General features: G+C 46.6%; 1 protein-coding gene across 4 annotated transcripts in view; it reads left to right on the top strand.

Moving 5' to 3' along the window:
* Positions 1 to 12,774, top strand: part of TTLL4 (tubulin tyrosine ligase like 4) — a 33,821-nt gene extending 21,047 nt beyond the window's left edge. The window contains exons 5-20 of one of the 4 annotated variants that reach the window (XR_008501130.2): positions 3,147 to 3,271; positions 3,729 to 3,839; positions 4,193 to 4,269; positions 5,041 to 5,232; positions 5,328 to 5,410; positions 5,635 to 5,763; positions 6,158 to 6,280; positions 6,887 to 6,985; positions 7,304 to 7,438; positions 8,083 to 8,220; positions 9,797 to 9,911; positions 10,850 to 11,060; positions 11,205 to 11,275; positions 11,671 to 11,756; positions 12,047 to 12,162; positions 12,317 to 12,774. Coding sequence is in view for 2 of the 4 variants with exons in the window: in XM_054478557.2 (XP_054334532.1) it covers positions 3,147 to 3,271; positions 3,729 to 3,839; positions 4,193 to 4,269; positions 5,041 to 5,232; positions 5,328 to 5,410; positions 5,635 to 5,763; positions 6,158 to 6,280; positions 6,887 to 6,985; positions 7,304 to 7,438; positions 8,083 to 8,220; positions 9,797 to 9,911; positions 10,850 to 11,060; positions 11,205 to 11,275; positions 11,671 to 11,756; positions 12,220 to 12,475 (1,951 nt within the window). In the remaining 2 variants the exon portion in view is untranslated. Of the gene's footprint in view, positions 1 to 3,146; positions 3,272 to 3,728; positions 3,840 to 4,192; positions 4,270 to 5,040; positions 5,233 to 5,327; positions 5,411 to 5,634; positions 5,764 to 6,157; positions 6,281 to 6,886; positions 6,986 to 7,303; positions 7,439 to 8,082; positions 8,221 to 9,796; positions 9,912 to 10,849; positions 11,061 to 11,204; positions 11,276 to 11,670 lie in introns of all 4 variants that reach the window. The other 3 variants (XR_008501131.2, XM_054478557.2, XM_054478558.2) reach the window with 3 other exon arrangements.
* Positions 12,775 to 12,976: the final 202 nt, after the last annotated feature.

Below are 12,976 nucleotides of genomic sequence, written 5' to 3' on the forward strand. Positions count from 1 at the left end.
TTTTATTTTTTAGAGTCAGAGTCTTGCTCTATTGCCCAGGCTAGAGTGCAGTGGATTCATCATAGCTTACTGTAACCTCGAACTCCTGGGCTCAAGCAATCCTCCTGCCTCAGCCTCCTGAGCAGCTGGGTCTACAGGACCACCCACCACACCCAGCTAATTTAAAAAAAATTTTTTTGTAGAGTTGTGGGGGAAGGTCTCATTATATTACCCAGGCTTGTCTTGAACTCTGGCCTCAAGTGATCCTCTTGCTTTAGCCTCCCAAAGCACTGAGATTAGGGTTGTGAGCCACTGCACCTGACCAAAAATGGAGATAGATGAATTCCAAACCACTTTGCATTTTAAAGATGAGTAAAATACTTTTGGATTGCTAAAATCTTATTTTTTCTCTATTATGAAACATTTGTATATTATGGAAAATTTGGCAACCACTGAAAAACAGAAAAATCATTGGAAACACTACCTGTTTCTTTACACAGCAGTACTTTCATTGCATTTCCTGTTGTTGTGCTCTAAGAATCATGTAATTTTAGAGATGGAAGCCATCAAGTCCAGTGTAAATATTGAGGACCAGAGAAGTAAAGCAGCTGTTCCAAGGTCATAGTTTCTAGCATGGCTAGACTAGAAGCCAGGTCTCTTGAGGAGAAGCTCAGGATTCTTGTGAGACAACTCACAAGGGTTTTTTGTTTGTTTTTTAAATTCAGCTTGTGATATTGAGATAATTATAGATTTCACATGCAGTTGTAAGAAAGAATGCAGAGAGGTCCCCTGTACTCTCTACTCAGTTTCCCCCATTGGGTAACATCTTGCAGAAGTACAATATAGTACAATTGGGATGTTGTTAACATTGTTAGAGTCAAGATATAGAACATTTTGCCGGGTGCAGTGGCTCACGCCTGTAACCCCAGCACTTTGGGAGGCTGAGGCAGGTAGATGAGTTGAAATCAGGAGTTTGAAACCAGCCTGGCCAACATGGTGAAACCCCATGTTTTACTAAAATACAAAATCTTTTACTAAAAATACAAAAATTAGCTGGGCGTGATGGTGGGCGCCTATAATCCCAGCTACTCAGGAGGCTGAGGCAGGAGAATCACATGAACCTGGGAGGCGGAGGTTGCAGTGAGCCAAGATTGTGCCGCTGCACCCCAGCCTGGGTGACAAGAGCAAGACTCTGTCTCAAAAAAAAAAAAAAGATACAGAACGTTGTCATCACTGTAGGAATTCCTCCTCCTCCTACCCTTACTCTCCCATCCCCTCCTTAACCCCCTGGCAACGACTAGTTCTCCTTTTTGTCATTTCAAGAATGTTACACAGACAGAATGACAGCAGTATGTCACCTTTTGACATTGACGTTTTTTCACTCAGCATATTCTTTGGAGACTGACCTGGGTTGTTGCATGTATTAATAGTTCTCATTCTTTTTTATTGCTGGATAGTGTTCTGTGGTATGGATGTACCACAGTTTGTTTAACCGTACACCTGTTGAAGGATATTTGGGTTGTTTTCAGCTTTTGGCTGTTAGGAATAAAGCTGCTATAAATAATCATGTACATATTTTTGTGTGAATAGAAGTCTTCATCTCTCTGGGATAAATGCCCAGGAGTGCACTTGCTAGGTTGTATGGTGGTTACATGTTTAGTTTTTTTAAGAAACTGCCAAAACTGTTTTCCAGAGTGCCTGTACCATTTTACGTTTCTATCTGTTTTGTTTTGTTTTGTTTTTGTTTTTTTGAGATGGAGTTTTGCTCTTGTTACCCAGGCTGGAGTGCAATGGCGTGATCTTGGCTCATCGCAACTTCTGCCTCCTGGGTTCAAGCAATTCTCCTGACTCAGCCTCCCGAGTAGCTGGGACTACAGGCATGCGCCACCATGCCCGGCTAATTTTGTATTTTTAGTAGAGATGGGATTTCCCCATGTTGGTCAGGCTGGTCTCCAACTCCCAACCTCGGGTGATCCGCCTGCCTCGGCCTCCGAAAGTGCTGGGATTACAGGCATGAGCCACTGCACCTGGCCTCTATCTTTGTTTTTAAATTTTAACTCATTCTTACTGACTTTCAACAATCTTAAATTCTCATACTCAGTAAACCAAAAGCCTTTGAAGAAAAAGTTTGAAAATGAGGAATAGAGTTGAATTAATTAGAATTTTTCATTGGGAATTAGTATTTAACTTGATTCCATAAAATTCATTAAAGATCTTTAAGAGTTAAAACACTGAAGTGTTTCACATACAGTGCCTATTTCTGTTGTGCTGAAAATAATAACAGGTAAAGTGACTTTTTTAAGCTAAAAATTAATGTTATAATAATATTCGTGGATTATATTATCTAAGTTGTAAAGAGTAATAGCTATTTTCTCCATTTTTCAGTGCTAGTTAAAGGAATGATCTTGGTCTCTCAGCTTGTACCTGACAGGTAGTTGATATGTTTGCTATGTTGACACCCCTTGAGACAGCCTTGGCCAAGCTCTTGTTGGAGTAACAGTAGGGGCCCCCATGGCCCACTGTCCCACATCAGCCACATCTCTTCATCACATCCGGATCTGTGTTCCCATACTGTTACATAAGATTACAGTGTCACAAATCACTTCCAAAATGGAGAAAAGCACTAATGGTTCATGAATCTTTAGATGAACCTAAATATAAAATGAACTGGAAGTATCACTGTTTCTTTTCTTTCTATTGCTTTTTCCCCTTTTTCTATTTAAAAGTCTCTACACCTCAGATCTTTTTTGGTTTTCCTCCTTCATAATTTTCACATCATTGTTTTCTCTCCTCATTTATTTTTTTGTCTTAGCATAGCACGTTCTTCTACTAGTATCCACCCACATTCATTTCCCCTTCTCAGAACCACTCCTGTCAGGGACTTTCCCAGCCAATGTCTTGTCACGGGAAATTTTGGAGCTGTATTGCAGAATGAAGTATTGGAAAACCTTGTCTTTAGGTGACATTTAATGGTGTGGTTATATGTAGGTTAGCCTAGTACCTTACGGATTAATATGTACAAAATAATTATTAATTATTGAGCACCTGGCTTTTTAGAATCACAAGTTAAAAGACAGCACTTGGAAAGAAATCATACGTCACAGTAACGACGCTTCAGGGCTGTTGCTTTTTCCCTGTCTCTACTCCATGTTTGTTTTTCGTCTTAGAAGCTGTATGGAAATTCTGACCAAACCCCTTTCCAATCATGAGAAAGTTGTCCGACCAGCCCTCATCTACAGTCTCTTTCCCAACGTTCCCCCTACCATCTATTTTGGCACTCGGGATGAGAGAGGTAAACCTGGCCAAGTGTCGAAGCCCAGAAGAGCCCCCCGGGAGAAGGTTGCTAGCTAAGTTGGGAGGAGGTGGCAGTAGGTAGGAGAGGATTTCCAGAATGGCTGTTGTGGCAGTTGTCACACTGTGCTCAGTTCCACACGTGGTCGTAGGTCTAATGCAACCTTTTTCTTGTCTGTCCTTTAGCTGACCCTTTTCAGCCTTGCCATGTCATGCTGAGTTCATGCTCTCCAACCTTGTTGCGTTTCCCTTTCAGTCTTCCCTTTCTTTGTTCCTCATTCCTGCACAGCCCCTCTTCTTTCCCAAAGTGTGCTCCTCTGAAACCCTGATCTGGAGCAATAGTTAGTGACTTGCCTGCCCAGGGAAAAATGAGCAGCCATGCCATCTTTTTTGTCTTCTCATCATGACTCTCTGCTCCTCTCCACCCCCCATCCCCACACCCCTTGCATTCTTCCCAGTGGAGAAACTTCCCTGGGAGCAGAGGAAATTGCTCCGGTGGAAGATGAGCACAGTGACCCCCAACATTGTCAAGCAGACCATTGGACGGTCCCACTTCAAAATCAGCAAAAGTGAGTTGCTTGCCTTACTGTGAGCCTGTCCTTTTGCCCCAGATAGATGGGCTTTGCATAGGGGGAGAGCTCTAGACACCTCGTGCCTATGTTGGGGCAGCTGGGGCCCTCTCCTGAAATCCAACCTCATAGGAGGTTGTAGCTCTGAAATCCTGGGCTGAGCCTGTTGTTCAGAATTGAGAGACAGAGGGCCATTGTTCTATCCCTGGCCCCAGGGCCTCATGTAGGACAGCTCCATAGCAACTCTTTGAAAACCAAGTCTGGGAGTTGTGCCCAGTTCTGGGGCCTCTGGGCCTCTCTCTGTCCCTGGACTGAGCTGTTAGCAAGCCTGATTCCTGATGTACCTCCCATAGGAAACGATGACTGGCTGGGCTGCTGGGGTCACCACATGAAGTCTCCTAGTTTCCGATCTATTCGAGAGCATCAGAAGGTAGGGGCCCTTTCTGAGGAGCTGTTTCCCTGGACTTTGGACTAGGCCAAGAGGAGGGTGATGATGTGAGTAGGGGGTAGGGGGCAGGAAGAGGGTGATGACCATGGAGAAGTCAGGAAGGTGTACAGAGGAGAAAGTACAGGACGGGGGTACAGTGAGAGACTCCAGTGGATCACGTACATCTCCAGTTCAGCTGCAGTATCTTGGAGTTTCTTGCCTATGTAGGGGGCAGCTGAGTCCCTCTCCTGAACTCCAACCTCATAGGAGGATGTAACTCTGAAATCCTGCAGTTGCAGCTTCTCAAAGACGCTTTTTCCTCTAATGTGTCTTGAGTTAGATTGTCTGTTTTCTGTTTATTATGTTTCCCTATGACCACTGCACATTCCATTCTCCCAAGCTGAATATGTGTAAAGAGGACTTCTGGTCTCACGTTGGAATGAATGAGTCCCTTGCCCCCAGACTTACTAAAGGCGAAATGCTTTTCTGTCCTGATCCCATAGGGTTTCATGGAAAAAGACGTAATAGCTTTTTCTTTGCACTTAAGGTGAATATCATGTCTGTCTTACATTACTCTGTTTTGTCTGTGTTTTAATCATCTTTTGGTGAGTGCTCCGCATTTGGATACTTAAGGACCATTAGGGTGGTGATAGTAAGATGGAACAAAAGCTTGGAGTGCTGCTAAAGAAGTTGGAATGGTAGAGTGAGTCCTGTCATCTTCCTCATGGCCTCACCTCTGCCGTCTTCCTGCACTCACCCTATTCCCTTTTGTAGCTAAACCATTTCCCAGGCTCATTCCAGATTGGGAGGAAGGACCGGCTATGGCGGAACCTGTCACGCATGCAGAGCCGCTTTGGCAAGAAGGAGTTCAGTTTCTTCCCCCAGTCCTTTATCCTGCCCCAGGACGCCAAGCTCCTGCGCAAAGCGTGGGAGAGCAGCAGCCGCCAAAAGTGGATTGTGAAGCCAGTGAGTGAATCACAGTGGGCAGGAGACTATGGTCTGTGAGTGGGAACAACAGAGTATTGGACCTGGAGCAAATCTCATCTCCTTTCTGCTCCTAGCCAGCATCAGCTCGAGGCATTGGCATCCAGGTTATTCACAAGTGGAGTCAGCTCCCCAAGCGAAGGCCCCTCCTGGTACAGAGGTGAGCCTGTAGCACATATCCCTTACCCCATCCTCCCACATCCTTGGCCTCAAGCTTCCCTTCTTACAATGTTCAGCCCTTTGTTCTCCCAGCCAGAGTGCTTCCTTAGCCAACTGTTCTAAGGTCTTTATCTTGGGGACTGTTAGCTGGCTTTTGCTGTGGCTTGGTTACCCACTGAGCCCCATCGTCTGGCTGGATGAGAAGCTGGCCTTTGTCCTATGTAGGTATCTACACAAACCCTACCTCATCAGCGGCAGCAAATTTGATCTGCGGATCTACGTTTACGTCACTTCCTATGATCCTCTGCGGATTTACCTCTTTTCAGATGGACTGGTCCGCTTTGCCAGTTGCAAGTATGTGACAGTGGTGAGGTATCCTCTGACAATATTGGGGATTTTATTTTCCTTGGAGGGAGGGAAACTAGAAGACACCAAACAGAAAAATCACAAATATTTTGATAGTTTTTGTTAGCAAGGGGGAAGGCAGGAAATGGGAAATTTGGAGGCTCTCTACTTCGTTAAATCTGGGGAGGGTCTTCCTGCATGCGGGACTGAGGTGGGAGAAAGGAGATGAATTTAGCTGTGGTTTTTCAGAACTTTGCCAATAGACACACTTCTCAGGCTCTTGTGGCTATGAAAAGATCTGTGTACTTGTTCTTCACCTCTTCAGGATTTGGTGAAATGTTTGGCCCCTTCTCCATCTGCTCTGTTACCATCTTACCTCTGCCTTTTGTTTTCTGACTTCCAGGTATTCTCCTTCCATGAAGAGCCTTGGCAATAAGTTCATGCATCTGACCAACTACAGTGTCAATAAAAAGAATGCCGAGTACCAGGCCAATGCAGATGAAATGGCTTGCCAGGGCCACAAATGGTACTGAGGGCAGAGTGTCCCAGTCCAGTGAAGGCCTAGAGGAATACAGGGTTCTGGGGTTTTGGGAGGTTCAGGGGCATGGTGAGTGGAGGATTAATATAAGACCCAGAGATAACACTTACCAATTCAGAATTGGTCTATTTGAGGCCGGATGTGGTGGCTCACACCTGTAATCCTAGCACTTTGGGAGGCCAAGGTGGGTGGATCACCTGAGTTCAGGAGTTCAAGACCAGCCTGGCCAACATGGTGAAACCCTGTCTCTACTAAAAATACAAAAATTAGCTGGGCGTGGTGGCAGGCGCCTACAATCCCAGCTGCTCAGGAGGTTGAGGCAGGAGAATCACTTGAACCTGGGGGACAGAGGTTGCAGTGAGCTGAGATCGTGCCACTTCACTCCAGCCTGGGTGAAAGAGCGAGACTCCATCTCAAAAAAAAAAAAAAAAAAAGAATTGGTCTATTTGCATCCAAGTTCATCTCTTTCATAATTTAAACTGTGAAAGGAAGAGATATGAAGAAAATACCATTAGGTCTCTTCTTTGTTTTTCTTTGTCTTTGTCACTCATTCCTAGAATTTAATTCCTAATACTTCCTCTTCCTCCTCTGCAGGGCACTGAAGGCTTTGTGGAACTACCTGAGCCAGAAGGGAGTCAATAGTGATGCCATCTGGGAGAAGATAAAGGATGTTGTTGTCAAAACCATCATCTCGTGAGTCACATTGCCAACCTGGGTGTGGGGCCTGCTGCTGACCCCCTCCTTTCTCCTGGGCCTCACACTGCTGTGCTCTGGACTTTGGCCATGCTGTGGTTTGGTTTTAAGGACAGGGAATAGGAAGGAGTGGCCAGAGTTAAGTTCTAGTGAACTTCATCCCCAGGAGCTGGTCCCAGACCAGAGGTGTCTCTTGAGAGCTACCTTTCCTGGGTTGCTTCTGCCTGCCTATCTCTGGGCCACTCTTTTGGCAGGATAGCTCTGGGTAGAGCCCTCTGAGAGGAGCTGAACTGAGTACTTCCTCATCCCCGTGAGCAGGTCAGAGCCCTATGTGACCAGCCTGCTCAAGATGTATGTGCGGCGGCCCTATAGCTGCCATGAACTCTTTGGTTTTGACATCATGCTAGACGAAAACCTCAAGCCCTGGGTCCTGGAAGTCAACATTTCCCCAAGGTAGGTGGTATTCTCAGGACACTCACCATAGAATCGTTCCATTATCCTCACGCTCCCATTGCCACTCCAGTAAGTTGTTCTTTTTTTTTTTTTTTTTTCTTTGAGATGGAGTCTCACTCTGTCGCCCAGGCTGGAGTGCAGTGGCGCGATCTTGGCTTACTGCAGCCTCCGCCTCCTGGATTCAAGCAGTTCTCCTGCCTCAACCTCCCAAGTAGCTGGGACTACAGGCGTGCACCACCACACCCAGCTAATTTTTTGTATATTTAGTAGAGACAAGGTTTCACTGTATTAGCCAGGATGGTCTCGATCTCCTGACCTCGTGATCTGCCCGCCTTGGCCTCCCAAAGTGCTGGGATTACAGATGTGAGCCACCACGCCCAGCCAGTTGTTCTTTTTAAGTGGATCCTTACCGCTTGCTTTCCTTTAGCAGATCAAGGTCATGGGCAGGTTTACCAACCTGAGTGAGGTTATTCACCGTCTTTGGGGCAAGAGAGTCTTGTGATGGTGATCCTGCATGGGGATGTTTGAGCAGCTTTCATCCTAGGGAAGCCAGGAAGTAAATGAGACTAGCCCTGAGTTGCACATATGACCAGAGACTGTTTCGGAGTGCTGCTTTGACTACTCTTTTTATGCTTTTTCTGAAGCCTCCACTCCAACTCTCCACTGGATATCAGCATCAAAGGCCAGATGATTCGTGACCTTCTGAATCTGGCAGGTTTTGTCCTGCCCAATGCAGAGGATATCATTTCCAGCCCCAGCAGCTGCAGCAGCTCCACCACCAGGTGAGGCCCCTATTTCTTCACAGCTCCGCTGGCAGCATGAGTAGCCCTGCTATAGTTTCTTGGAAGGAATGGGTTCTGGGTGCTCCTTTCTGCCGAGTTCCCCTTGCTGCTCAATCTTGCCCCTACAGTCCAGTAACATACTACCGTGCCACATCAGTGCCTCTCAAGTATGTTCAGTTATGTTGATCCCCTGCTCAGGAACCACAGGCCTAGGAATCAGATTTAAACATCTTAGGCACACTGTTGTGTGTCTCTAGTCCCAGCTACTTGGGAGACTGAAGCAGGGGGATCTTTTAAGGCCAGAAGTTCACAGCTCTAGTGCACTATGATGATCATGCCTGGTGAATAACCACTGTACTCTCTTTAGCCTGGGCAATATAGCAAGACGTTGTTTCTAAAAAAAAAAAAAAAAAAAAAAAATTAACTCCTTACCTGGGCAGTCAGTCAGGGTCCCAGCTTCCTTTTTCTTGGTGTATCTCTCTCTCTTCTTCCTCTCCTGGCTCCTGTGCCCTGACAAACTGGATCACTCACACAACCTCAAGGTCAGAATGATCCTTAAGGACCAGTTGGTCCAGTCTCCTCTCTGAAATGTTTATTGCCTCTTGCTGTTCCTCATAGTGTTCTTTCCTCTGCTTATGGGGTTTCTTCCTCCTGAAATGCCCCATAGCCAGACCCGCTGTTAACCTCTGCTGTTCATCAAAGCCTAGCTCATACACCTTCATGAAGCCAACTCAGTATGGCCATTTTTTTTTCTTTTTTCATACCACAAAGCATTGGGAACCACTCTTGAGAGGAGGGAGTTTATATTTACTTAGTACCTGAGATGTGTGAGGAAAACCCTATAACTTACCCTTCCAATAACCCTGTAAGTTTAGTATTTGTACCTGCAGTTTACAGAGGAGAAAACTGAAGCTGTTTGGGATTAAGTAGCCCATCAAAGTCATTCAACTAGAGAGTGGTAGGACTGGAATTCAAATCCTGATTTGCCTGATAACAAAACTTACTTTCCCCGCTGTACCTTGTAGACTCATGTTTGGCTCGTCCAGTGGTTGTCATTTGACATATCCCACCTGCCATACCATAAGCTCCTTGGGGGCAAGAGTTGCTTTTTAGTCATCTTTTTAAAATTATTATTATTTTTTTAGAGACAGAGTCTCACTATCTCTCTCAACAGTGATTATGGTAATTGTAGTAATATGGGTGATGAAACTGAGGTGAAGGGAGGTTAAGTCAGTTGCCCAGGGTCACACAGCCAGTAGGGCAGAGTTGGGTATATAGTTAAGTGTTCACTGAATTAAACTGAACTGAAGTATATACCACAATAAGGCTTATTGCAAGGTCCTCATTTTTTATCATTTAAATTCAACCTAAAGCTGGTGGTTTGTATCGTTTTTCTTAATATTTGATGGCTCTCAGGTTACTTCTGGGGAGTGCATTTTAGTCCAACCTACTACTCAAGTAACCTCTGTTCATACATCTTTGTCTTCTCTCAAGAAGGGTGTCTTGCTGGGCTGGACCTTCTCCATATTTCCTCCAAATAAGAAGCTGCTGACACTGCCCTTTGCTTTCTTTCCAGCCTCTGCCGTAGCCTGCCCACCTCCCCCGGGGACAAATGTCGAATGGCTCCAGAGCATGTCACTGCACAGAAGATGAAGAAGGCCTATTATCTGACCCAGAAAATTCCTGATCAGGTAGGAGATTAGTCTTCCCCCCAATGCTAGCAGAAAACTTCTCTGGTCAAACATTTGGGACCCAAAAGCAACCAGCTTTTCTTTTTTTTTTTTTTTGAGACGGAGCTTCACTCTTGTTGCCCAGGCTGGAGTGCAATGGTGCGATCTCAGCTCACTGCAACCTCCGCCTCCCAGGTTCAAGTGATTCTCCTGCCTCAGCCTCCCGAGTAGCTGGGATTAGAGGCGTGCACCACCATACCCAGCTAATTTTATATTTTTTAGTAGAGACAGGGTGGGTTTCTCCATGTTGGTCAGGCTGGTCTCGACCTCCCAACCTCAAGTGATCCGCCTGCCTCGGCCTTCCAAAGTGCTGGGATTACAGGCGTGAGCCACCACGCCTGGCTGCAACCAGTTTTTCTTTAGAGCAGGGTTTCTTAATCCAGGCCTGTGATCCTCTGATGCATAGAGATTTTTTGGCATGTCTGTCATTCTGGGAGAGTGTTAATTGTCTTTACCATGTTTTCTGGCCCCCTCTTGTCCAAACTGTAGACTTTTACCTTTTGGGTTTCTTTCTCTGAGAGGCACAGTGAGAGACCCCAGGAAGCTGACTTTCTCAGAGCAGATAAGGGAGCTGGATTTAAGCATGGTAGATACAAGACTGGTGCCAAATCTGAATTGCTGGATCCTTATCTTGACTTTACCCAACAAACTACTTCACCTCTCAGCCCCAGTGGCTCCCCTGACCCCAAACAAGAGTGCCTTCCCCCACTAGCTAAGTTCAGTAGACTTAGGAACAGATGTCTTTCAGATTTGGCTCACTAGGCTGCCCTCAGTAGTTCCATGAGAGTCCCGAAGCTGTAGGACCCCAAGGGTGTGCTCCCTGTTCCCCAGCTTCTTGAGTCTCTGCCCCTGGCTTACACTCTCTCACACCCTTGTTATCCCTGTTCCTTGGACCACAGGACTTCTATGCATCTGTGCTGGATGTCCTGACACCAGATGATGTCCGGATTCTGGTTGAGATGGAAGATGAGTTTTCTCGCCGTGGTCAGTTTGAACGAATTTTTCCTTCTCATATCTCCTCTCGCTATCTCCGCTTTTTTGAGCAGCCACGATATTTCAACATTCTCACCACCCAATGGGAACAGAAATACCATGGCAACAAGCTTAAAGGTGATGTGCCCTCCCTGCCCTCAGAAAGCCAAGTTTAGTGAGAGATTAAATCCCAGTATACCAAGAAATGGGCCTCTCTGGAAAGAAGAATTGGCCAATTGATTCTACCTTCTTAAACCCTAACTCCTGCTAATCTTGTCCTAGGAGTAGATCTGCTCCGGAGTTGGTGCTACAAAGGGTTCCACGTGGGAGTTGTCTCTGATTCTGCTCCAGTGGTGAGTGCTGCCAGTGTGGAGGACAGCTCCTTCTCAGGCTCCTCCCTTCTCTGCCTTATGAGTGCAGCAGGAGTTGGGTTGGTATGTATAGGCCTCTCTCACTTCGCTAGGCTCTGCTTCTGTCTCACCACTCTTTCCTTTCAAGGGAATAGTTGCCTCCAGGATTCCCTGGGTACCTTTCTTTCAAGGATCAAAAAGTGCTTTGTAGGCCTCAACTTCTTGTCTGATTCAGAAGAGAACTGAGACTTTTACCCACTTGGGCCCATGCCTGAGGGGTAGGGAAGGGGAGAGTTCCATGATCCACTTAGAGGTAGAGCTGGAGGTTCCCAAGACCCCAAACACTCCTGCCTTGCCTCCACCAAGCCTTTTGGTCTCATTGCTTCCTTTGCTCTTAGTGGTCTCTCCCGACATCACTTCTGACTATCTCAAAGGATGACGTGATACTCAATGCCTTCAGCAAATCAGAGACTAGCAAGCTGGGGTGAGTGCTGCCTGGGCAAGGGAGGGGCTGCTGGCTGTGAGTTTGTAGAGTTTTCTTCCTTCCCCTCTTCCCAGACTGTGGCAGTGAGATCAGCATTCTCCAGCTGGGCGTTGGTGGGAGCCTCAGGACATGCAGCCATAGCATCCTTTTTCTGGTAGATCTCGGTATGCCCAGGGAAGCTGAGCTGGAGGACAGAAGTGCTTCCTGAAGCAGCCACTGTCAGCCATACCCACTAGCTGTGGGAAGTTGTTAGCCCTCTACCCGCACCCCCATTCACTCTTGCACTGCAGGTCTCAAGCCTTCAAGTAAACAGAACTTTTTTATGGTTATTACGTATCCATGTAATTTTGGCCTACAACACCGTAATGTCGTGAATGCCTGCTCCAGACTGAAGGCAAATCCTAAGGTAAAGTCTCAGTTAAACAGTGTCTCAGTCATTTCTTTCACCACCTGTTCCCTCCAGAAGACACAGCTCCTGCGAGGTTAGCCTACTACTCTCTGAAGACGGGACCACACCCAAATCCAAGAAGACTCAAGCTGGCCTTTCCCCTTATCCCCAGAAACCCAGTTCCTCAAAGGATAGTGAGGACACCAGCAAAGAGCCCAGCCTTTCTACCCAGACGTTACCTGTGATCAAGTACTCTGGGCGGACTTCAAGACTTTCTACTTCCTCCACTTTCCAGTCAACCAGTGACTCCCTCCTGGCTGTGAGCCCGTAACTGGCCTCTCTCCAGAAGCCTCTGCCCAGGAGCATGGGCATCAGCTACCTCACGGGAACCAGCCTGCTGTTCAGACCAGTCTGAGCCCCTACCCCTTTCACCCTGTCCCTCTTCAGAGTATTTTTTGAAGTGGTTGCATTATAGAGATGGGTATTTGTAGGGCTGGAGGGATGGTAGTGATGGGGAGAAGGTGAGGAAGGGTCACCCTCTGTCACCTGTCTGCCTGGCTGGCACCTCATATCTCAGCAGAGAAGCCAGTGGTGGCCACGCAGCCTTATAAAGCAGGTTTTGGTTTCTACCTTAAGTGAGCCATGTGTGGTTTGTCTGGGGCCCTGGTGCGGTTGCTGAGTTGTAGCTCAAAAGGAGAAAACACACAGAACATATTTGGACCAGAAATCCTTTGTTCTGAATTTGAGGGGGTCTTCTGAGGTCCTTATTTCCTTAGGTCTTTCCTCACCCCTCTCCCACCCCCTGTCCTGAGGAGAAACCCTTGAACTTCCT

The sequence above is a fragment of the Pongo pygmaeus genome, chromosome 11, assembly GCF_028885625.2.
Source record: "Pongo pygmaeus isolate AG05252 chromosome 11, NHGRI_mPonPyg2-v2.0_pri, whole genome shotgun sequence".
Classification (NCBI taxonomy): domain Eukaryota; kingdom Metazoa; phylum Chordata; class Mammalia; order Primates; family Hominidae; genus Pongo; species Pongo pygmaeus.